Source organism: Penicillium canescens (genome assembly GCF_028828765.1).
Source record: "Penicillium canescens strain IBT 15451 chromosome Unknown utg000003l_segment0_segment0, whole genome shotgun sequence".
NCBI classification, from domain to species: Eukaryota; Fungi; Ascomycota; class Eurotiomycetes; order Eurotiales; family Aspergillaceae; genus Penicillium; species Penicillium canescens.
In genome coordinates, this window is record NW_026703965.1 from 1491506 (window position 1) to 1517029 (window position 25524).

At 46.1% G+C, this 25524-nt stretch overlaps 4 protein-coding genes across 4 annotated transcripts; 1 reads left to right on the forward strand and 3 right to left on the reverse strand.

Moving 5' to 3' along the window:
- Window positions 1-2053: 2053 nt before the first annotated feature.
- N7446_004010 (cytochrome P450) lies at window positions 2054-3451 on the forward strand (the record flags this gene model as incomplete). Its single annotated transcript, XM_058512759.1, has 4 exons — window positions 2054-2069; window positions 2163-3034; window positions 3094-3204; window positions 3281-3451. The coding sequence occupies 4 exons, from the start codon at window positions 2054-2056 to the stop codon at window positions 3449-3451; spliced, it is 1170 nt and encodes a 389-aa protein (XP_058374088.1).
- A 3299-nt stretch (window positions 3452-6750) lies between these two features.
- N7446_004011 (uncharacterized protein) lies at window positions 6751-7659 on the reverse strand (the record flags this gene model as incomplete). Its single annotated transcript, XM_058512760.1, has 1 exon — window positions 6751-7659. The coding sequence occupies one exon, from the start codon at window positions 7657-7659 to the stop codon at window positions 6751-6753; it is 909 nt and encodes a 302-aa protein (XP_058374089.1).
- Window positions 7660-14815: 7156 nt separating this feature from the next.
- N7446_004012 (uncharacterized protein) lies at window positions 14816-16243 on the reverse strand (the record flags this gene model as incomplete). Its single annotated transcript, XM_058512761.1, has 1 exon — window positions 14816-16243. The coding sequence occupies one exon, from the start codon at window positions 16241-16243 to the stop codon at window positions 14816-14818; it is 1428 nt and encodes a 475-aa protein (XP_058374090.1).
- Window positions 16244-21868: 5625 nt separating this feature from the next.
- On the reverse strand, window positions 21869-25374 carry N7446_004013 (uncharacterized protein; the record flags this gene model as incomplete). The annotated part of the gene is made up of 3 exons (XM_058512762.1): window positions 21869-22333; window positions 24902-25145; window positions 25193-25374. The coding sequence occupies 3 exons, from the start codon at window positions 25372-25374 to the stop codon at window positions 21869-21871; spliced, it is 891 nt and encodes a 296-aa protein (XP_058374091.1).
- Window positions 25375-25524: the final 150 nt, after the last annotated feature.

Here is a 25524-nt window from a genome sequence, read left to right on the forward strand (position 1 = left end):
CCAATGGAAGAAAGAATGGAACGAGTCGAGCACCGGCACCCATCTACGTCAGGTCGACAACACACTGCCGGCCAAGTACACCAGACGGCTCTACGGCTCTCTGCCTAGAAATCGAGCGTACTTATTAACGCAGTTGCGAACCGGACACTGCTGGTTGTCAACATACGCAAAGGCCTTCCGATTCCGAGACGACAATCTGTGCGTCTGTGGCGAACGGGAAAGCGTTCACCACGTGTTGTTAGATTGCCCACGATTGAGAGGACTGAGGAGGGAGCTGCGAACCAAGGTTGGTGACGCGTTCAACAACATATCAACACTGTTAGGGGGACCAGGAGAAGAAGGAAGAGGTAAGATTGATAGTGCTTCACGGACCAAGACAGTGGAGGCTGTCTTGGACTTCGCTGAAGCATCGCAACGGTTTCAAAGCCGCGCGCCATGAGGGCTGCATAAACACAACGACGGCACAGAGGCCACGGCAGGCCTCGGCGAGGCTCTAAGTTCGCTTAGGAAGTGGTACACGATACATGTACGGATAGAGATATATATAGTAGTGGTAGGCTGCATATCGTTTCGACGAGGGGTCAGCGTAAATGAATCCATCCATCCATCCATACTGTAATGGTTGATGGGCGTATTGTTCCCTATCTATTAGGTGCGCCCTTTCTGGCTGCGTCCGTCTGTCAGTGTTAGGAACCCGTTATGCTGGCTTGATAATACTTATTAAGAGGAATATTGTGTAACTGCTGAAGGAAAGGGCCACTGAGGTCATTACACGGACTATGTTCAGTGATAGCTGTGCTTGAAGTCCAGGAGGTTAGGAGAGGTTAGGAGAGGTTAGGAGAGGTTAGGATCAGTATGACACAGCATACGAATTACAACTCCTTGCAGTTTCCCATCTCATACAGCCCACCTGTATTGAAAGGTCGCTCACCGTAGGTTATCCTGTGCGTCTGCTACACAACATATGAGTCGTTCTTTTTTCAAGGACCCCTCGCATATTTCTTACTCTTCATTCAGGGTGTGTCAGCCGCCCCTTCCAGGGAACCATATACACGTCATGCTCTCGGAGTTATATACACGCAGCGGTTCATATATCCTAGCCGCTGTTGCCATTTCATTTCAATCGGTGTAACACCGAGACGCATGATTTCCTTGAGCGTCAGCTCGTTCAGCCAGCCTGACTTCATTATTGTCGGCCTTTCCTGTAGACAGATTACTGGCTTTCCACCCCATGCAGTTCTCACCGCTTCTTTTCTCAGGCATAATATCAACAGCTGGGGGGTCATGGCGGCGCCGGAGATGCATGGTAGAATCCGATGATGAAGGATAAGGTTAGGCCAAACTTTATCCTTGTGGTTCGCCGATTTCTGGACTAGTGCGCGGCCCACCGCTCCATACCTCATCACTGTCGCTTGTCCTCCTCAACTTGTTTCTCCCACACCTAATTATATAATATCATGTGCACTGTCCAACCTACATGCCCAAAAGCCGATGGAGGTATATCACAAAGCTTGCGCTTGGTAGGTAAGCAGGCTATTTGTCATTGTGAGACCCATCGTATTACATACTTGCGACTTAAGCAAGCATAAATAAGATTAATTAAAATGTATGAAAAGTCAAATATTTACTGACTGAAACAAGTTTTTTGCTAATACCTTAGCAGCTTCCTTCTCATTCGTGCACGTTTTACTTTCAAAATGCAACTATGGGTGATTGCTATTGTTCATTGTCCAAGGATATGAATGCTCCTGGAGCCTAGATATAAGTTGCCCATAGCTCGGTGTGCTATCTTGTCTCTGAGCTCACCTCCAAATCCATTTCTAAACTTCAAAGCCATCTGCCTGCAGTTGAAAATATGGTGATGGACCAGGCCTGGATCTGGATGGCTCTTATGGCTATCGCGGGACTCTTCTGGATAACTAGGATCTTTTATCGTTTATATTTCCATCCGCTGGCAAAAATACCTGGCCCTAAACTAGCTGCCGCTTCACATCTTCTGGAGTTCTACTATGATGTTATTCTTGGAGGCAGATTCCTATTCCAAGTGGAGAAAATGCATCAGAAATACGGTTTGTTTCTTTTCCCCTTCATTTAATTTTCCGTTCTTTTCTCGTTCCTCTCTCTCCGTATACTACAGCAATCTTTTGTCTAACTGAGTATAGGCCCTATTGTGCGTATCAATCCAAAGGAGGTCCATATCATCGATCCCACCTTCTATAACGAGATATATGCATCAGGGATGCGAAAGCGTGATAAGTATGAGGGGTTTGTGCGCTCTCTCGCTGCCGACGAGTCTACTGTCTCCGCCGTGGGCTCTGAAAAGCACCGCTTCCGACGTGGCATCCTTCAGAACTTTTTCTCCAAGCGGTCTGTTATGGAATTTTCATCAGCAATTAGTGAGAGGGTAGAGAAGCTGATGCGACGCCTGGAGGTATTCGAGAGAACCCAGACTCCAGTGGCTCTTGATGCAGTATTCTCAGCATTGACCTCCGATATGATTACTTATATCTGCTATGGGAAGGATTGGAAATTCCTAGATCATGAGGATTTCAATTGCGACATTCACCAGGCTGGTGTGGATTTTGCCAATTTCTTTCATTTCAACCGATTTTTCCCGTGGGTATTCATGACGCTGCGAGCACTGTCTCCACGAATGTTGGCACTCCTCATACCCGGTCGAGCGGCAACGTTCAAATTCCAGGATTCTCTCCTTAAGCATGCAATTGAATTGGCCACGAACGAACAATCTGATGCCCCCAGCAAAGAAACTGAAAAGCCTCGTGCGAATGTGATCTCCAACTTGATCAATCCATCTATACCATATATGGAACGAAGTCGTCGGCGTCTGGAGGATGAAGTCATCACGATTCTTGTCGCTGGAACAGAAGCACCCGTTAAGGTTCTATCAATGGCTATGTACTATCTTGGCAGTGAGCCGGCTATTGGCGAGAAATTACGGGCGGAACTGAAAACCGTCTTACCGGCACGTACCAGCACTGCCACATATGCAGAGCTTGAAAAGCTGCCATATTTAGTATGCGCTTACTTTTGTTGCATCTTAACGCGCCCCCTCTCCTAACAGAATATTTACAGCATGGCGTTGTTTATGAGTCTTTACGCATATCGGACTCGGTTATTGCACGGTTCCCTCGAATAGCGCCAACAGAAACACTCCGATACAAAGACCATATTCTCCCTCCAGGAGTAAATATACCCCCCCCCCCCCCCCCCAGCCAAATAGACGATTGGCGCAATAAAACATGACTAACACAGCCGATAGACTCCAATGAGCTGTTCTTCTTACTTTATCTCTCGCAACCACGATATTTTTCCCAACCCCGATAAATTCGACCCAGAGAGATGGATCCATGCAGCTGAGAAAGGTGAGAATCTAAAGCAACATCTAACAGCGTTCACCAAGGGAAGCAGAATATGCCTTGGAATGAAGTAAGTCCTTACATATCTCCCCGATATATCCCGTACAATTCTTCTCATATCAGATGCTTTCGGATAGTTTGACCATAGCCGAGTTGTACTTGACGATTGCCCATATGTGCCGTCGATATCATATACATCTGCACAACACTGAGCCAGAAGACGTATGTACGACAAGCGATCTTCTTGCTGGATATACACGACGGGGAGTCTTAAAAGTATATGCTAAACTCGAGGCCGTGAGGGAGTAACAGTCTTTGCATTGTTTCAGTATATTGATGTTTGACAAGGGCCCTTGAACCATTGAGGGAATGTCGATAAATTTAGAGCGGTAGAAAAACCGCTAGAGTTGATTCGCCTAGGGCATGTCGTGGTTTCTTTGTCTGTTCCTGACACTCGCTGAGTCACCAGGACTTCAACCCTTCTTTACGATTACATAAGCAGCGACGCTTCAACACTTCGCTGCCACTGTTTTCATCCCTTTCTTCAATCAATTCAGTCGTCTCGTATTAGATTGGTTCCCCTTGCTCTAGACCCATCAGATGCGTACAAGCCCATCCTGCCATAAGTATAGTTTCACAAGAAACACTGCTATGAATAGACCACCCGCAGGACTCGCGACTCTCCAAGTTCGATTCGACTCGGAACCGCCAAGAATCAGGTTCCGGTTCCAGGTTTTCGGAACCGCGATTCGACTCCCAACGTTTTTGGAGTCGAACTTTTCAGGTTCCACCAACGGTGCAAACTAACGGAAACCCGTGATGGGGGTGGGATGCTGACATAAGAGACGGCTACGCACAATTTATGCAGAATTGCCTGTATTTTTGAGTATTCTGCTTCCATGTCTAGTCAAAGATAGGATATACTAGGCAGATGGAAGAAAATTCGAGAGAATTAGTTCGAAGAGGCTTCTAGGTTCAATTTCTATTGGTTTTAGAGTATTTGATATACAAAGAGGTCTTCGTCTCGTCTTACACGCTTTGGGACTCTTCCAGATGTACGCCTATGGGTACTACTCTTTCCAAGTAGGCCATCATTATCATAAAGTGGCGTATTAGCCTCATCGTCCTTATCGTCCTCGCCATCCAGCGGGATAAGTCACCCCTGATTAGTAGGTGGTGGTGTTGCTTCCTTCGTCTTTGACCAAGGACACGCTCGCTGGGTCGCTGTGGAGGCTGAGCTTTCGCAAGTAGAGGATTCTCTCCACCGTCACTGATAATATCAAATTCGTCCTTCTCCTTTTGAGCATCTCTCTCTTCTACCGCTGCATGAATCTCTTGTGTAGAGAGATACTCTTCAGTTAGGAGCTTGGCCGTGTATCCGAATATAGTTTCTCATACGGGATAAGGTACTTTTAGAGACTCTTGCGGTATCGGACATGCCACTTAGGCTCCCATTCGGATGTTTGGAAGAATTCAAGCTGGTTCTGAGGCGCCATGATAGTACCAGATTGCATAGAGATCGTCGCCAATTGTATCAGTTGCTCTATATTATTCAGAGAGCTTCTCCCCTTCGCATATGCGAGGGCTTTCAGCATCACAGTCTTCCATTTGACCTTCTTTCGCGCAAGCTGTGCCTTCGACTTCTCCATATGGTTTAAAGAGGGCGTTGTAGATACCGAAGACGGTATGGATAGTGATATCCTTACTCTTTGACACCACATTAGTGAAGATAAAGAATGGCTGAGTAATTCAAAGAACATAGCCAACCTGACGCCTTGTTATTTCCGTGAAAGTGATGATCATTTTTCGTTCAACGTTTCGAATAGCCGGTCCTTGGCAAATGCGGCGGTTCTGTCCCATTGTCTTCACTACCCGAGGTTGAAGAGGTTCCTTCAACAGTTCCTAGATTATGAGTCCACATTTGTGTTCCTGATATACAAACCCTACAGATAACTAACTCTCAATGAATTGAGTGCTATACGAACCCGGATCTTGTTCCAATATAATATAGAGGTCTTGGCAGCCTATTGCTACTATATTACTAGGGAGATTTCTGTACGGTTCAATTAAAGGATTCTGGAATTGTCGGAGATCGCTACAGATCGGTATTTCCCATACACAACAAGGTTGCGGCCATGAAACCAATAAATGAGGGTCTAGATTCTTGAACCATCTGTGACCGCTCCCTGCATAAATATTCCTATCTGAATCTTCTGATCGAGCTATACTTCCTGTGGTTGAGAGATGACCGTCATGGGTGATGGCTAAATCATTGCGTCTTCTATATCCGGCATTTGGACTTTCTGGTTGACATCAGAAATATAGTTAAGATGTATGGATCATAGAGCTCAACCGCTTGCCCGATCATGGCCGACTTTAGGGTGAATGCTTTGACATTACAGTGGAGAGAGGTGTTGTTTTCACAGTCTGGTGAATTCACAATAGAAGGTGTCGACTCTGGATTCTGATATCGAAGGGCGAGACAGGCAGTGCTGCTTAACAGACTCAGAAAAGTATCTGACAATTGGGATTCAAGACAGATCTTTTCGGCAGGAAATATGAATTCCCAAAATCGAGATATATATATATATATATATATACATAAATAAACATGGTTCTATGCACAAAAGCGTATGTTAAGATATACGATGAATGTACTGGGGAAGCATGTATGTCAAGGCCAGCGAGGTTGTTTAAGCCTGATCTCTCTCAATGAGAGAGAGATCCTATATAAAATGGAGAGCATTTCTCCTGAACTATACTCTCAATGGTAGGTCCAATGCTGATCACGATATTCATGCCTGGTGCACCATGAATCTCAACAGCGTATACATCTAATGACTGATCTGGAATGTTATTGAGATACATGAACCTTTGAAACACATTGATTAGGACTGCCACCCGTCACCTTGTGTTCCTGTTGTTTTGGTCTTGCACAATGTGGAAAGGCGGTCACCATGTTATAAACAATAAATAGCAAAGTAAGGAAACCGATGATTACATTAGAAGAGGGTTACGGCCGGACACAAACCCCTTCGTCAGAGTATAGAATGGCCTCCTCCCAGTGCCATTCATCTATAATACCAAGAAATATTACGTTACAGTTGTTGAGATATTGGCTTTGTAAGCCTGAGGCATCAACATCTCTGAATTCATGCGCAACGACTATATAGGGCTTATTGGATGCTTTCTACCATGGAACTCTTGTAGCTCCATCGCACTCTCGCTTGTTGTATTTTTACTACTACAAATAGCGGTAGAAGTACCTCTTCTGAGAGTCAGAATTAAAACACCTCATTTCAAGGCTGTAGCCTCTTGCCAAGATACCACTGTCTAGACATATATTTCAACACATCATCATCATCATCATCATCTACTGTAGCCTTTGCCGTTCATCACTAATAGTATTTGAGTTTGTCCCTGTGCGGATGGCATGGTAAAGATCCACATCGTAATCCACCCACAAAAATTGCATTTCCTCCGTCAGAGAATCAGACCATTCCGAAAAAGCCTGAAATTCATGGACGAAAGTGTTATCCGCAAGCCAGAAATCAATTAGGCCTTCTTCAATTCCATCTAAGATCCAATAGAAGTCTTTGGTGTAGCTCTGCCACTTGACGGATTGATCCTCGCGAATGACACGAAAATATCGAGGACAGTCTTCCAAAAGTCGCAATGCAATCTCTTGCGTTGGTGCTCTGGCACCGAAGCATCGTGCGATGTCGGCTAGATATCTGCCGAAACCATAGCCGTCAATCGAGGAATCCGAGATACCTTCGGCCATTATGCTTCTGACGGTTTGAAGGCTCGGCAAGCGGTCTCCGTGACTGTGATCGTGATCGAGATACATTTCTAGGTCTAGTCCGCGACTAAGGAGTGTCTCAACTGAGACCGTATGCTTCACGGATTGTTTGGGGATCTTCCATTCGAACAAATATTCATGCTTGAGCCTGTCGTCCCCATCAGCAAGCTCTTGGGCATGATAGTAGGGTTTCTCGCCACAATGAGTGACCGGAACTGAGATAACTGCAATCCAAATGGTGCTTGGATTCTCTTCCCAATTGTAGTACTTGTCGAAAGCACGATGGAGAGCTTCTATGGGACGGTCACTGACAGAGACCAAGGCGGTTGGAATCATATTCTGCAGGTCGTTATGAAGTTTGAATTGTCGAAAGAGGTCTGATTGCGATAGACGAGGACCGACGCGACCCAGGCCGCATATTAAATCACCGGCACTGGTTTCCGAAAAGCAGCGGTAAAAGTATTGACCCGAGGGGCTCATGTTGATACGCTATATAAATCGCTGGAAGTGTCAAAGGAATATTTCTTGCTATCGGGGGTTTCCCATTTCACTGAAGCTCTTCGGCACGAGTCGAAAACTTGATGATCACAGCCAGGTGGGGATAGGGGTGTGCGAGCAGTTTAAAGTAGGTCGACGAGATTCCCCCGGATTATTGAATTCTCCTAGATCCTGCCCCGGTCTTTCTTCGTTGTTGGCGGCAGGTGAATGTGAAAGGTTTCGGAGTGCGCAGTGCCAGGGAAGGGGATTTGTGATCGCTGATTGAATACAAACAACGGGGTTAGACCGGTGCCTTCGTTTTAGCTGGCTTATCTTAGCTGATCATGCGTTCAGCTGAAAGACTATGAAGTCTACTGACGTGGCGTCGCTAAGGACTGGCGTCTACGTATTTCCAATGAAAATGCGCAAACAATGGTCTATAAGCGCTAGTCTGGTTCAGCTCTCCCCCTTACTGAAGTACCTTCTGTACAGTACGTGGACCAAGAGTCGCAAGCTTGGTTTGGGGAAAATTGTTTACAAAACAATAAAATTGGTTAAAGTTTGAGAAAGGTAAAATTTCGTCGGCAATAGCTTCTAAAACCTTGAAAATCTATGTGCAAAACGTTACAATTCATTGAAAATAGCGGCGCCAGGACAGCGCTTCATTACCGTACATAAAGTTGCGACACGATGCGAAGACCAGAAAGCCAACCATTTTCACACCGCACTTGCAAAGCACGCACGGGCACCTCAGCTTGTTCCAGTAATTGTGCAAGGGTCTCAATACTCTCAATACTGACATCTAAATCATCTCAAACCGTAAAGACATTCGTCTTGATTAGTGCAATCGATACCTTGACGCCCAATCATTTAGCGCCCCAGCCCTTACTAATTAGGACATACATGGGGGCTGAGCTCCCACGGCTTCACGCAATGTTTACCGTCACGGATTTAGCCCCAGCGGTTACTTCGGTCAATCTAGAACAAGGTCAGAATTGAGGCTAGTATTTAACTACTCGCCCCTTTCTTCGGCGGGTAGCCATTCCCTTTCTATTTACCACTACTACAGCTCTGATCAAAGACACTATGAACAAAAAAGTGGAAAATTTGATTGTCACTTTCTCGGTAGTAGCTGTTCCTACCCCGACTGATTCTCGAAATCTAATGCCAAGAAACGCTGGTCTATTTTAGGAAAACGGGAAGTCTCCTCGATTCCGAGTTTGGCTTCTTCCGTATCTTGAAGTGAGCACAAAGAGAGATTGTAGGGGAGACGCCTCTAACTACTTGATACTGTAACGACCACGTTCCGATATCCTCAACTAGTTGGCGGCTGCAGGGTTCGTAACGCAGAATTCTTCACCGATAATGATCTACAACGACGAAAAGCCCAATCATGTAGCATTCGAGAGATCTATTAGGAGACCTTAGGGTAAAGAAATGACCTCATCAATGATGAAAAGGGGATCCAGACTCTCCACCTTGAGTGAGACCGTAAACAGTAAATGTCGGTGAGAAAAACAATGTACTGCATTATGTAGTCATTAATGCAAGCGAACCCTTGGCGACAGAAGAGTATCTTTTGAAGAGGCGTAGACAACCTCGAATTTAGACCTGCAGATAAACATTATTGTTGTGTCATTCTCGCCCCACCGCGTATGTACGTACATCAATAAACTATCACAATCTAGCCAGAAAGGGCCAGTAACAGTAATACTACAGAGAAATACAGGGAATGAGGATCAAATAACAGAAAAGCGGGCTAAGGATTATTAGCAGCTACCATCTTAAAGGATACTTACTCTGTGTCTAGAAAGAAATGTAAGCATTCTGTATCAGGTATAAGGTGGGACAATATGTCTGAGATGATCCCTTACTTATGCATGTAGTATCTGATTTGCTTTTATAATGCAAATTTTATGTTGTGGCGTAACTAGGATGTCGCACAAAGATGTGGATGCTTGTTTGTGATCAAGAAGCAAAAGAGTGGATATAACATTTTCAATCACTTACTTTACTCAGCCGTACCATTCACGTGACTAGACTGGAATCCTTACTATATATGATAGTTCTTTCCATTATATGATGATACTTCTTTAATCACAGTCTCCGATATTCTTTTCTAACGCTTATCTTTTGAAACTATATTTATCTCTTTGAAACAAAAAAAAAAAAAAAAAAAAGGTTCCGCAATATGAAGTTCTTGGCTACTCTCGCTACAGTTGTCTTTGCTGCTTTTGCGGTAGCAGGGCCTACGCAAGCTAATAGTCAAGGTGAAAACCAAGTTGAAAAAAGACAAGTATGTGTTTGAACCCTTCTCGCTTATTAAATAACTTGAGAATATATAGGCTGACGGAGATGGGGTGTGGATAGGTTGTAAGTGCTTGACCCCCTCTCGCTTGTCAGATAACTTGAGAATATACAGGCTGACGGAGATGGGATGTGGATAGGATGTAAGTCCTTGCCTCTTGCTTATTAAATAAAGGCTAACGGAGATGGGATGTGGATAGGATGTAAGTGCTTGACCCCCTCTCGCTTGTGAGATAACCTGAGAATATATACGCTAACGGAGATGGGATGTGAATAGCTTGTAAGTGCTTGACCCCCTCTCGCTTGTCAGATAACTTGAGAATATACAGGCTGACGGAGATGGGATGTGGATAGGGTGTAAGTGCTTGCCTCTTGCTTATTAAATAACTTGAGAATATATACGCTAACGGAGATGGGATGTGGATAGAATGTAAGTGCTTGACCCCCTCTCGCTTGTGAGATAACCTGAGAATATATACGCTAACGGAGATGGGATGTGGATAGGTTGTAAGTGCTTGACCCCCTCTCGCTTGTCAGATAACTTGAGAACATACAGGCTGACGGAGATGGGATGTGGATAGGGTGTAAGTGCTTGCCTCTTGCTTATTAAATAAAGGCTAACGGAGATGGGATGTGGATAGGGTGTAAGTGCTTGACCCCCTCTCGCTTGTGAGATAACTTGAGATTATATAGGCTGACGGATATGGGAAGTGGATAACTGTAAGTGCTTGACCCCCTCTCGCTTGTGAGATAACCTGAGAATATACAGGCTGACGGAGATGGGATGTGGATAGGGTGTAAGTGCTTGCCTCTTGCTTATTAAATAAAGGCTAACGGAGATGGGATGTGGATAGGGTGTAAGTGCTTGGCCCACTCTCGCTTTTTAGACAACTTGCTGAGAATACTTTTATACTAATCAAACCTAGTAAACACCTCCTTATGCGAGATATTCATGGTACTGCAGTATCGGCAAAACCTGATCGATGTAAGAACTAAGAAATTGAGAATCACGCTGTGGTTGTCGTCCACTGATATATTTACTTGCTAGCATATCCGAATTACACGCCTATTCTTATTGAATGCGTCGTGAAGAAATTGGGTAATTGGATTGGATAGGTTTCTTTTCATGTCTTGGTTAAGGTTTTCCCTATTTAGTTAGGTTTCCCTACACCGTTATGCGAATGCAAAGGCTCCTTCTATACATAATGGTTGTACATTTACTGTCAACCTCCCAATGTTAAGTCATGAAAATTGTAGTTATATAATCCAACCTCGCCCTCCATGCATGAGAGACTTTCTGTTCGATTACGTTCAACAGTTTCTCCCGTAAATACCAAGTACCAGGGATTTTTGATTGAAGTCATGGGGTGCTGTGGGTTATGGTTAACGCACGTGACTCGGCGGTCCTGGGAGCTTGTTGTTCCTTGCTTGACTAGACCCACGATCCACCTAAAAGCTGAGGGCCCTCAATTAGTGTCAACTACGGGAAGCAGAAAAAAATACAAGAAGATCATGGATGGCAGGGCGCACACATGGTCTCCCTATAGCTGCTGGCTGCTGTAGGTGTGTGTCGTCGGTAAGGTCTTCCATCATGCTTCGCACATGCCGTTTCAGGATGTTGTTTTCTGACGCCTCTGGTAGACAGGACCACCTAGGCGCCGCCGCTGTAGCACTCGACAACAACCAAGAGATACTCGAGGCGCGGCAGGTCCAAATAGGACCGATGAGCCGCTGGTCTGTCCACGTAGCGGAGCTCATAGGCATCTTCTACGCGATCAGTATAGGGTTCAAGATCGCCCACCAACGCTTGATGACAGCAGACAGGCAACTGACAGCGACGATCCTGTGCGACAGCCGGTCCGCCCTGCAGGCGATTCAAAGCGCAAGAAACAGATCAGGACAACGCATCGTTCACGCAATCCTCCAGGCTGGCGCCGAGGTTCTAGCGGTGGGAATCGCACTCCGCCTTCAATGGTTGCCAGGGCATTGTGACAATCCTGGAAACGACGCTGCAGATCGATTAGCAAAGGACGCCACCAGCCCAGGCAAAACCCACCCTTTCCGCCCGCTCCTCACCAGAGTGAGGGCGTTCATCCGTCGGAACATTTACTCTCAGTGAGAACAAGAATGGAAATCATCCACCAAGGGTGGTCACTTACGAAAGATCGATAACACCCTGCCAGCAAGCTACACTAGAAGGCTATATGGGAACCTGCCAAGAAACCGCGCGTACCTCTTTGACGCAGCTGCGCACGGGCCACAACTGGTTATCCAGCTACCGCAAGAATGTTGGTTATAGTGACGAAGACCAGTGCGCATGCGGCGCACAAGAAACAGTCACCCATGTGCTGGTGGATTGCCCGAACTTGAGGGAACCTCGGAGAGAGCTAAGGAGAGAAGCTGGAGACGCGTTTAATAGCGTATCGAGCCTGCTGGGAGGCTCAAAACAAGGTGAGAAAGGTAATCCAGACACCGTCTCGCGAGCCAGGACGGTGAATGCCGTGCTGGACTTCGCCGAGGCGTCACAACGGTTTTGGAGTCGCGCGCCACGCGGGTAGTCTAACAATGGGAACGGCAATTAGGCCACGACAGGCCTTGACGAGGCTCTAAGTTCGTCTTCAGGAAGTGGAACACTCTACATGTACGTACACGGATATATACAGTAGTCGTATCCTGCATATCGTTCGCGAAGTTGGATTATAAACCATATCCCACTAGTCTGGGTACGGATTCGTATTTTAGTCTAGCTGGGAAATCAACTCGCGAGGGGTCAGGGTGAATGATTTCACACACACACACACACATCCTGTAAGTGGCCGGACCCAAAATCCCGTGTACTGTATTGTGCAACCATAGTTCTCGCAATTCGGCATTCTGCTCTTTGCCTCTCTATGAGTCTAGTTTTTTCCAACAAATTTCCAAAAAAAAACCCTTTCTAGGATACTCAATTTACTAAAGCTACAAAAATACACGGAGAAACTTCTTAGTCTGACAAGCTCTATTTGCCGGCTAGTCTCATTTTCAGTCCTGGGATATCCAAAAGAAAGCCATTTCAATCAAGTATTTGTTCTAGATCGTGTCACTTGATACACAGCAAGAAGAATCTTTCCAGCCGTGCTCCGTTTCACGCGGTGGCTGAGGAGGAATCCTCCCCCTGGTCCTGTGATTCCGTGGGGGTCACAACCGCTCGCTGGTCTTTGGGAACACCGTGTTCGGCAAGGTGATTAACAGCCTGATCTAGAGTTGGAAATGATTTGTGTTCATTGTCAGGATAGCCTTTGATCAAGGGTTCGACATCGCTCCTATCCTGATTAAGTCACAGTTTTCGAATGGTCTTATCCATATCAATTACCAGGACAAAAATATTCCGGGGGCCGGAGAACGTCCTCGGGACACTGCATAGTATCTTATCCCGGCCATGATTGGTTTTAGGAGGCTTCAAAGTGACGATTTCAAGTGTAAGAAATGTATATACAACGTATATATCGTCGAAAGAACAGACGATCGATTGTCGAGCTCACTGGCGTATTATGCAACGAAAATATCTCTGACTCACTTCCAAGGACATCAGATAAATACGCCACAAGGCATTTATATCTATATGCCAGGATAAAGATGAACATTGAAATAAAGTGGCGGTGACATGTGCAGCCACGCTGCCTTGAGAAGCGAGCAAGGAGCATGAAGGATCGCCAAGTAGGGCCGACTATTTTACAATAATCAAGATAATTTACCCTTACTGATACTGCAAGGGGTCGCTTGAACTGTAAGGTGCAGCACCCTCCTAAGCCACCAATCCCGTCTTAGGTCCGCTTTTCACAATGTCTGATCTGAAATTGATGACCTGGCGTTACATGAGCAGGGCAAGCGGGCACCGCGACTTATCGCCCGCTCCAGCGCACACCGGCCATATTTGTCCTTTCCATTGGCGTCTTCTTTATTCGAAGTTTGGCCGCTACCTCGCGTCCTTCCTAACAGCGTAGTGCACGTCCAACCTTGTCTGGAGGTTGGCGCTCAGCTCGCGTAGCAATTTGCGCGCTGCCTCAAGCCCTTCCCAAGCCACGTGCAGCGCCGGTGTCCAACCGTTTCTGTCCGTCTGGTTTCCGAAGTTGACGTCTACGCCCCTCTCGAGTAGCACTTTGACCACTGCATCACCTCCGTTCGCAGCCGCCCAGAGCAGCGGGAAAAGCGATACTTACTCCACGACCCAGTACGACATTGCTGAGTTTTAGGCCTCACGCCTTGCCTCTCCGGCATGAATCTTCTGCTGAACCTCCTGGGCTAATACGTTTAACTAAATTATCAAACATCATTGTAAGATGCGCTAGGGCTTTCAATTACCATGGTTTATTTATGCAAGTAAGCTTGTTTATTTGACCTACCTACAACTACCAGCCATCAACATCATTCCACGAATCATATCTTTCGGCTTCCCAGCCACATTGTTGACCATAGCAGTATCTAGCCACTTTTTTGGGTGTGATTTTGTTCCTCGGGCATTCTATCTATGTGTATTCTGTCTATTCAAATCGTGTTACCCAACACATGCATCCTTCTCGTACGATGTACTGTACCCCTCTCTTCGGCTTTTTAAATAATGTAAAAGGTCTCCTCACACAGGAACAAAAGTGACTGGTGAACAACCGTCGGGTGCCAAATTGACAGTGATTATTTCACTTATCTAGTAATGTAGTGACCTCACAATTATTTCTTTGTCTTGGTTGAACCTGATTACCCCAGTGACTGGGTGACTGGGAAGGCAAATTGGCGCTCGGTGAACAACAGAAACAGAACAGCGAGCTAAAAGAGCCGGTTCAAGGGGTGGTCACGGATCTTGGATTGTTGGATTTTTTTATTCGTCTTCGCGTGACTGGCCTCCAAACAGTACTTCTTCCTTTCCTATCCGCCTTCCCAGGGCACCGACGGAGGAGGCATGCATCAACATTACAAATAAAGCTTTTGCGGGGTGTAACTCCTTTGTTATCCGGACTTCATCCTTGTCGCATGGATTCGGAATTCTGAAGCTTTTTACCAGAACCTTTCCTATGTCATGATCACGTTCTGATGATAGATAGGGTGTACCGCTCGACTGGGGAAAGCTTGGCTCGGATGAAAGGAATCCAAATGGGGAGCCCACTAACACATTTGGTTGAATGGGACTGGTTGTAATATGCATCGGAAGTAAAGGTTGAGGAGAATTTTGAGCAGGTGTTGATACTAGCTTCTTCGGCATAGGTTGCTCCACGGCTTGAGAAGGCCTAGGAGGGCTTGACGGCAGATCATCAACTACTGTAGGAGGGGCTGATGGGGTCGAAGGCAACCCGTCAATATTTTGATCTTCCGAAGGGTCGACGGGAGCAGGGGAACGCCGTGACAGGGTTGGATTATCACTGCTGTCATGCCGTCTCTTCGGCTGAGAGAGATAAAATGGGCTCAGTTCATCGACTGGCGATTCATCCATTTCCTCCGCACTAGAGCTCCGGAAGTCTGATGAAAGACCTAGGTGTAGTGGGGGCCCTGTTGAAGACCTTAGCCCACGTTGATCATGAAGTCGTGGTGCCGGTTCTTCTTCGCGCAGGAATTGCGCCAGCACCAATTCTTTGTTTGTGAGAACGAACCCAAACCGTGTACGAAGCATCTTTGCGTAGTGTTGTACCTGAGCCAGGTAACTCCGATGGCACGAATGCGTACCTGCAATAGTGTCCTTGATCTTTTCATCCACCCCACTAGAAGCTAATCGCCGGCTTACCAGTTTTGTATCCCCGACTGCAATGACCTTCCCACTAAATGCAAGTTCCTCTAGGTTCGGGAAGCTATCATCATGCGGTTTGTATTCGCCTTCTAAGGCAATCCAGTCGGGCAGTATAACGGTTCTTTTACCACCTTTCACATCAGGGTCATGACTATCAAAAGCGCCCGGGCACGTTATGATGGTGATGCAGCGATCCCCTGATGGGATTACATGCTGAAGAGCGATATTCACACGAGTAATTAAGGTACTGGAGTACAGATTCTCCAGCATTCTTTCAGAATATATAACGCGGGAAACGTCCGACATCCATGCCTGCCATCGGGGGATGAACTCCGTTTCTAAGGAATGACGAAGGACGGGCGCAGAGCGGATATCGTAGGAATTGAACGAGTGCCATGGTTGAGTCTGTCCAAGGACTTCGTAGCGCCTGTCAACGGACGTAGATCGAGCCGAGTCTGCAAGCGTGTGACGGAGTTCCTCTGCATCCACAACCCAAGGCTCAAGGAAATCAGCGACTGTCAAAGACATCAGACTACTTTGATCGAGAGAGGGGCGATAGGTCTGTTCCAAGACGGGTCTGAAGCGCAACAATAAGAGAGCATTAGCAGACAAAACCGAGAGTTCTAGTAGGACAGGGAAAGGAAAAGATGTGGAAACCTGTGCAATATTTTAAAGGGAAGGGGCCACACGTCCTAGTTTTGGTACAACACCTTCTAGTAAGACCAAAGCGTGAAGATGAGCGAGAAGCTATGGCTGTGAAGGCTGATGTCGCAACATGTGCGGAGGAGGTATGCCCTAGTGAGTGTTGCCTCAGTCTGTTGATGACGTAATCATCAACAGAATCCCGCGAAAGACGATCCGTCCACTGCAACACTCGAGCCCTTTTCTTTTTCCGCTCCAAACCATTTTACAGCATTATTACAATGGAATCGGCCCAGAACAGATCACCGCATCGGCTCACCTGGCCGGATCAGACCCTGCCACGGAAACTTTCGCCCATGGGACTCAATGAGCAACCAGGACGAGGTCGCGGTCACCGAAATACAGCCAAACGCGCCCGTCACGGGGGAACTAGGGATGTGTTTACTATTTCAAATCCTGCAACCCTTGCTAAGTCATACTGGAAAGTTGTTCATCGCCAAGTTTGTCTCCTTTCGACTCTTGAAGATTTCCGCCCCAATAATTAACCACAGTGGTCTATCTTTAGTTTGGCGACGATGACTCCCTTCGTGAATATCATATATTAAGGACTCTCCGCCAAATACCTTCTAAATTAATTGACCACCCTCGCGTCTCCGAACCCGATTCCAGCGGTAAAGTCTTTTGGATTAAATCGCCGCGCCTCCGCTGGGTACCGCTGTTACTCCGTGTCAAAGACTGGGCCTTGGATCATGATTCATTGCTTGAAATGCAAGGGGCTCTACAAGATTATATCAGGCTGTTATATAGCAAAGGGGTTGCATATCAAGTCAAACCGGAGTATATGTGTCCCGTCAGAATGGAGTCGGGCCGCTGGAAATTGTATTTGGGTGGCTGGATGGAAGCTGAATTCGATCCGAACAAAACCCGGGTACAGTCAGCTGAGTGGAAAACGCGAGAAGCGACGCAGGGCGACGAAATAAAGCGGATTTTTGCAGAAGCGCGAGCTGCGGTCACCGGACGATGCCATTGATGTCGAAGATCAAATTTCATAATGACAATGGGAATGGTTGATCCGAGAGCGATGTCGCTGCTTCAGCCAAATTGACCGACCAAGGCCCGTGTTACGCTTCACGTTATATTTTGTATAATAGCAAACTCGGACTTCTAGACAGCCTTCCACAGTATCATAGTATGGGGCCGACACAGATATGTCTTACAATAAAAAAGCTTCACTGGCTAATTCCTGTGGCAATTCCCATACTATGGCCATCGCGTAACATGACTGAAGCAGGCAGTTCGAAGTCACTGTACGAAAGAACAATGTTGGTTGTCGACATACCCCAAACAACTCCGCTTCCAAGAGGATCAACGACGTTCCACGGTTGCCGCAGACGCACAAATCGTCGTCTAGGAAGCGAAAGCCTTCGCATACGTAGATAACCAGCAATTATCCCATTCACAACTGAGTAGGTAAGATCGATTCCTGGGCAAAGGCCACAACCCTCTGCTTATGTCTGTCGCAGGCAGTGCGTTGGCAATCTTATACGCAAGGACCCAATTCGAGCACTCAAGTGGCCATGCCCCCGTAGAGGTATTTTCAACGAAATCTGCGAGTTTCACAGCATTCTTAAAGCTTAAGCTTAGGAATACACGGGAGAGCACTATTTCAGTTTGACAATGTGTAGACAGTGTCTGAAACCGCTGATCGCGATAGAAATTAGTGACCTGTATTGGCGCCTCGCCCATCGGAGACTTCAGTCTTCAACGCAGTCCTCACAACTGCAGCAAGGGGTGCCATCCAATTTTAGGAGCTCTGAACCTATGGGATGGGTTTGATGGCGATGGAGGCTATAAAAAGCCATTGAATACATCACCGTCAAGTCAGTCAAGGGGGCATATGGGTAGTCGTAGCCTGACCCCATGTCGCTCTCAACTTACAGTTACGGGACATTGGATAGACGGGGGAGGAGACTATCTCACAAGTATAACCCTCCATAGAGTCCTCCTAAGCCCACTCCGGTGATAGAAGATCAGACGGGTAGCGCAGATGAACGACTCGCGCTTACGCCGAACATGCATCCTTCTGAACTTCCTTTCAAAAAATTTCTCAGCCCTGTTCCGTCTACGCCGGCTCAGTTTGCGCTAACCTCGGATGACTCGCCTGACTCATTGTGGATACCTACCAAGGACCAACTTCCGTTAAGCAGCCTGACGTATGCGCCGTTGGAGCGTGATCCGCCCGCGATGGCAAATTGATGGTGTTGAATTGAGCAATCATTTAGTTGTGTTACTGTAATTCAGGACCGCTGTTTTTTCCTTTTTCACAATCCCTACCATGTCTGTTCATGTAGATACGTACAAAACCTGAAATAAGAGAACTGCACGTGTTCGATGTCTACTTCATTGTTGAAATCATGCACATAATCAACGGTACGAGCCACTTCCAGCACGCAAGCCCCACTTATCGTGACCTAGGTGATATAATTCCTGCATCAGACTTGGGGGTGGTGTGTGGCTATTAGGTAGGAAATGCGCGTAATCTGGAGTGTGGAGACTGTTGTCTAGCCAATAATATTCAACAGACACCCTACTTCTTTCACTGATGATACCCATGCGCCACCCACCTTCTCTCGGTCGACTTTGGTTATCTGGGTTCTGTGCCTGGTCCGTGGCTTGTTTCATTAGTCTCACTGCATAATCTAGTTCGATGAAGTTCTAAACAATGTTTCTTCCTCATCTATACCCCGTCCTCGGGCCTCTACAAAGTACGCGAGCATAAGCAGAGCGAACAAAGCCTTCGCCGGATGGGTCCTTCCACTCTCCTCACATCCCTCCCATTTCTCTATACTATCCTTGTCGCACGGATTGGGAATACTAAAGCTCTGAAACAAAACTCTCCCAATAGCAATGTAAATATGGTCATGTAAGACGGTGTTTATAAAGCCGCAAAAGAAATGTTATGACTCAATGTGAGGCGAACGCCTGAATGCACAGCTAGCCTCAGAAAGGTTATAATAATTGGACAAAAGCACACTGTGAAATGGCTACTCTGGTCAAGAGAAGCATTTCGATGTGGCTGGGAAGCAGAAAAGTAAGTTTTGCGGGCAGAAAATGTTGGGGGTTGGTAATTAAATAGAAATCCGTGTAAAAGAGGGAGGAGTGTTGGTTCGACGGGGTAGTTAACCTGGTCAATTATTTTCTAGGCATACAATTATTGGTCACAGTCATTCAAACCCGGTTTGAGCAGATTGTTCATGTTGTCAAATCTACACACCCCTTCCCTGCCATTAATTAATTGCCTGTTTATTACTATAGTGCCCTCAACCAGTGTCTGTCATCCTATAAACTTAGACGTCCAAGTTGCCATCAAATATCGCTGTTAGATAGGGTAGGGCTTTCATGATCCATGCAATAAAATTGTGTAATTCCAGCCCTCCGCATTTTCCTACCAAAAATTATATTTTCCAGCTTCCTGGTCACATTCTTGACCAGAGAAGAAGCTACCATGCTTTTGTTCTCATTTTATCTCTGTGTATTTTGTCAATTGAGGCGTGTTACCCACGCAGCTTAGGCGGCTTCTACTAAGCAACCGTCCTCTAAGATCATATGAACAAAAGTGACTTCTGGAACGCGACCCGGTACCAAATTGAAAGGGTTGAATGAGATCATTTGGCCCATTCACCCAACAATGTAGTGACAATTTGGAACCAGTTTGTACTTTACTTTCAGCGTTGCACAATAGTTGGAAGAATTACGGCCAGCAAATTAGCCACCAGTTTTGCAGAGACACAAGAAGCAAAGCTTGTACGTCTTGTGCCTCTTTAGTAATCTCTCCTATGAGGGCCGCGACCAGACAGGTCAAATTTGATCCACTATGAGAAGGTAAGCCCCAGCCGGCACCATCAACTTTCGCAACTTGCTATACTAACCCTGTATACCTCTGAACGGTCCTCTGCGGCAACTATGTTCCCGTTAGCTGTCTCCAAGCCACTGAAAAACATTTTTGCGCATACCAGGTGTATCCTTCACAGTAGGTCTTCCATCTGGTTGAAGACGCCCTTAGAGTTCATGGTAGTATTGGGAACAGAAGATCCCTCCTCCAGCTTATAGCCGACTGGAACACTCCCACTGTCAACAAGAAACCTGAGGAGTCAGTAAACAAGGAAACTGAAAAAGTATATTGTGGCTACTCACCCAACCCAAAGCTCAACGTGACTCCGGTGAATCGTTTTGACACTGGCAGTACGCGGATTTTGTCTCTTACTTGCTGAATCGAAAGTCCGAAGATAAATTCCCAAATCTCAAGATTGGAATTGACGCGGGATGAATATGAGTACTCGAGGCAAAAAGAGTAAAATAAAGAGTCGGTTTGTTATAATTGCGAATTCCGGTAGAAAATTTGATACTTCATCATCCATGGGGATTCAACCAGATTTTATAGCTCGTCTTTGGAATTTGGAACTGGCTTACAGTAGCCAGTGGTTTTGGGGCAAAACCGTGACGTATACCCTAGTTCACCAGGTCCAACGCGCACATAATCCTACGACATATGCAATCCGTCCTAGGAGCAATATGCACGATGTGCAGCCAGTTTACAACCCTCCTTCCATTGAACGCTTCATGGTGGCTATGATTATTTCTAGGAACAAACCAAGGGTGCTTCCGGGAGCTGATGAACAGGCCAGAATGGGGTCATAGTTTGCTCCCAGGAACCGACTCTTGAATAGCCCCACTAGAAAATATCTTAAACCTGCCATTGGGCACCTATAAGCAAATATGACCTGCCCTGAAAGTTTCAAAAATTATTCGGAACAGGCTGGCACTGGCCGATATGTTTTTGTCGGATCTTGGATAAGAAGCTTTCCTCTAGCTCCTCTGATTCTATGATAGTAACCGCGGGGATCTGGAAGGAAATATTTTTACTTGAATAATGCAGCTACTGATATGGCTAAGTAAAAATGATGACGACGACGACTGTTCGGTTTACGTAGTCCCGGTCAATCAAAAATATCAAAGAATAAGAAAGCTCCGAGGCAGTAAGTAGATCACGCCCAAGGTTGTCGTATCATACAAACAAAAACATAACAATTACGTTACATTACATCCGGTAAGTACCTACTGAGCATAGCCCTGTGAAATGTGGCGGTGCAACCGTGTAATAGTAATGTAACGGTATTTTGATTTGTGACAAGCCGGCTGTAATCGGTTTTCGTCAGAAAACATTGCGTTCAGACTCGCTATCGTTAAACGATTCTACACAGCGAACCTCTTCAGATTTAAATTTAGCACGAATGACGGCTAACATCCTGATAGAAGAGTTTCTTAGAAATGTTAGCTCTGGAGAATGTTACAAGATCTTTCATCCATTATTTCGCTGCAGCGAGAGTGCCTGTCGCTGGAGGCTTGGGTAGTGACATTATAACATTGAAGGCAGATGGATGTTAGTTAATAAATTATGTACAAATAGACTATGATTGACACACAACATTGCGCTCGACTTGTATGAACGACTTAGCGAGCATACCTCTGACGGGCCATCCGATTAGCCCCGGATCTGGTGCATCGCTGGGGAAGCTCTAAATCCTGCCAGGCCTGTCGCAGAAAGGCCGTATCTATGTCTGCGAAGTGGGGTCCAATCTGCCTTAAGGTCAGATTCTGGCTCTTGAATTCAAGCATTTTTCTTCTCTCCTTTGCATAGAGTTTCTGTCGCAGTTTTTGAGGGCTCGGTTCAGCCAAATGATGCCGAGGCTGTTGTGATCTCGTCTTGGTGAGATGAATTGGAATATCACAGCGCGGTTTTCGATCGCTTGCCTTCTCTTGGAGACTGCCTTCATATTCTCCCTCATCGTTTTTGGCCCCATCTTTTTCTGGAAAATTTTCTAAAATGTCCTCAACGTTAGGAAGCTCTGAAGTGGGCGGTTCCTTTCGGGAGGACTTCTTGCTTTGTCTTGCTTCGTCTTCAATGTCACAACCAGGCTGCTCGGGGACAAGGTCTGAGGCAGGTGAATTCGATCGCATTGTGTAACTAAGCGACATCTTTTTGGTGTCGAAATCGGTGGTAGAGAGACTTAGTGAGTTCAACCCGGCGGCAGCTTCATCACAAGCCTGTTGCTCAATTCCATTGCTGTAGCCAATGGGCTCAAGGATTTTTGGATCAATCGCCTCAAGCCCAGGGGTCGTTCGTCGAGAGCTTAGAGGAGAATTGACCGCGGAGAAGCCCGATTTAAAGCTGCTTCGGCTACTCGAGCAGAGACTGTTGGACCTTTTGGACAAATCCTTTTGAGGGTCCTCTGTGGCAAATGACTCAAAATGCGGGGCAGGCAAGAATTTCTCGCTGAATATTTGGTCATCAAACTGCTGAGTTGGAAATGAATAGGAACAAAAGCGGATTTTCTTAGGCTGCTCCTCAATTGGCTCCGTTGAATAAGTTTCCTCTATAGTCCTGCTGGAGCGCTTCCTCTTTCTCGGTAGTTTTGGGGATTTCCAAATAGCTTGGTGAAGTCCGTGCTTGTCATGCAAGTGATATCGCAACTGGCGTTCACTGTCAAATGTTTGGATACATCCACATAATGGTTTTGAAAGGGGCCAATCAATATTTGGAATATGTTGACTCTCGATATGTTCTCTCAGGTTACAACTTCGCGGCCAATAATCCAAGCGTTTGTCGGCTGGAAGATCTGAGTCCGACAAACAGAAGGGGCAGTATCCAGGACGAATGACGGTATGACGGTATTTGATTACTTCACAGTGTCGGGTTTGCCATGACTGGAGATGTTCGGCGCAATGATCTCGCCACTGATGGGACAAGTACCATTCCATGCACTCATAACAGAATCTCATTCGTGCTTCTGAGACTTGTAAATCAATCGCTTTCTCGCGCCGTATGCATTTATGAGTGTGAGCGCTTCGTTCACATTTCTTCAAGCTATAAAGTGTGTTGGTACCTGTAATCTGATTTGTAAAGAAGACCACTTACCTTTCAATATTGATCTGACAATGTCTTGAAGGGCAGAGCCCTTCAATAGGCTCTTCATTTGGTAAATAGACAACATCAAAATCGCGGGAACACTGAGTCTGTAGGTCTTGGACAAAGAGAAGTTTCTCTCTAAAGGAAAGCTCAGTAGTGAGGGCCATAGCTGTTGCAATTCGCCCTACCTCCGGCATTATTAGGCTCTGAGCTCGTGTGAAAATGTCATTTTCCAATAAGACCGGTTTGTCTTTGCCGCGACTAAGGATTTTCTGGTCTCTTCTCCATTGTACCCATTGACTTTGATACTGCTTGAGCTCAGATCGACGCTTTCGTACCATTGATTCACGTAAATTCAACTTCTCTGCCCGAAGTGAAACTTCATCGTTGCAGCTTTCAAAGTTTTCAATCCGATTTTGTATTTCCACCATTTCCGGTTGCATCAAAATACTTTCTTTGATGTGCGCTGGCAGTTCAAGGGGCAAGCCGGGTTCACAAAATTGCCCATAGCCTTGGAAGTACTCAATGTGTTGCGATTGAGGCTCCTCATTTAGTATGGCCGACACTGTGTCTATAGAAGAACAATGGGCCTGATAATGTTCGGGAAATGTGTTTGGATCACGATGTGCAAGAATCTGCGAAACTGGAGCAGAGCCATACCTTTCTGCCTAGGGCGTCAGTCCGCAGATCTTACAGTCAAGTTGAAAGCACTTACGTTCAACCTCCTTTGCCAGATTTCGACGCAAACAATGTATTGTGGGGTGCTTGGTATACCCAACTGCGACGAAGATTTGGTGCAGGTAATTAGTGAACCTCCCTTGCGTTAGAGGGATGTCTTGAGGTCCGTCGGCTGTAACGTTGCGGAAAATTGGTTTTGACAAATAATCTTTCTTCCATCGCAGTGGAATTTCCCCATTTGACAGGTCGTATTGTGCCAGATCCGCTACAGATTCGATCCCAAAAAGAGCGCCGTGTTCCAGTGCAAGGCTGAGGAGGACCTCGCCAGATGCGAACTGCGGTTTGCTGCTATCTCGGATACCAATTCCGAACCTTGAAACATATTAGTGCAATCAAGTGATAATCAAGAAATTTCCAGCCTTACACTGTATATTCTGAATCTCGATTATTCTTCAGCCAAACCTGGTTGACCCTCCATCCCACTTCCCAAGGATCGGTGCGCGAAGGAAACAGAACCAAGTCGATGTGCTAATATCGGGCCTTAGAACAGAATAATCGTTAGGAATGGTAGTTCACCTACTTCGTATCGAAGGCCTCTCTGGTGTTTGTTCTCATCCGAGGGCATAAAACTTCCCACCCTTGCTCCAGTGAAAAGATATAGTTGAAGAGCAAATAGTATGTCAACTTTGATCAGCCCAGGAATGAATTTCTTATGATCAATTTGCCATATCGAGGAGACGACTTTCAAAAAGTCGTCCTTTGTAAAGTTGTATTTCTGCTTTTTCTTATTCACAACAACTTTATCTACCGTCAAGGTATTCCTGATCCACTATTTCCCGTTCGATAAAAAATTAATTCCGTCCATTGATAACTTCAGAAGAAAATAGGGATGGACTTACTTGGTAGACTTCCGTTCGATCCTCTGGAATGACTTCGGTTTTGGTAAATTCAGCGAAACCACCGAAGAACTGCTCAGCCCACGCCTGAGCAGACCTCACAGTTGGCTCTTTGCCCTCGGTAAGTCGACCTAATGTAGATTTTGCAAGCCAACGAATGAATTGTTTCACCATGTCATGGCTCGGAGCCTCACACCCCTCAAAGGTTTTGTAATCCTGATATCCATTTTCGGGATCTGCCGTGAAGCTAGGAAAAAGTCAGCAACGATTTGGCCGGCATTTTTCTCAACATACTCGAGCCAAAGACCCAATTTCTCTTGATGCAACCTCTTTGTCTTGGGAAGTTTTTTGTTTTTGTTTCGAATGGAATCTTCCTCCTTGTGTGCTCCGGGGACGAAGCCATTCTTCTCTCTAAGGAGTCGACGCTTCTCTTTCGCCTTTTCATCGCGCTCGGAGAAAAAGAGCTGTCCGCCCATTATCGAAGACGCTGTCTGATCTAAGCTTGGAGGCACTGCTCGAGGAAAGCGATCTGAATTCGAAAGAAGTCATGAGATATCTAGAGCTGGACATGATCCCCTTTTGTACCTGACATTTTTGAGCTCGAGCCACCTCTAGAAATTGTAGAC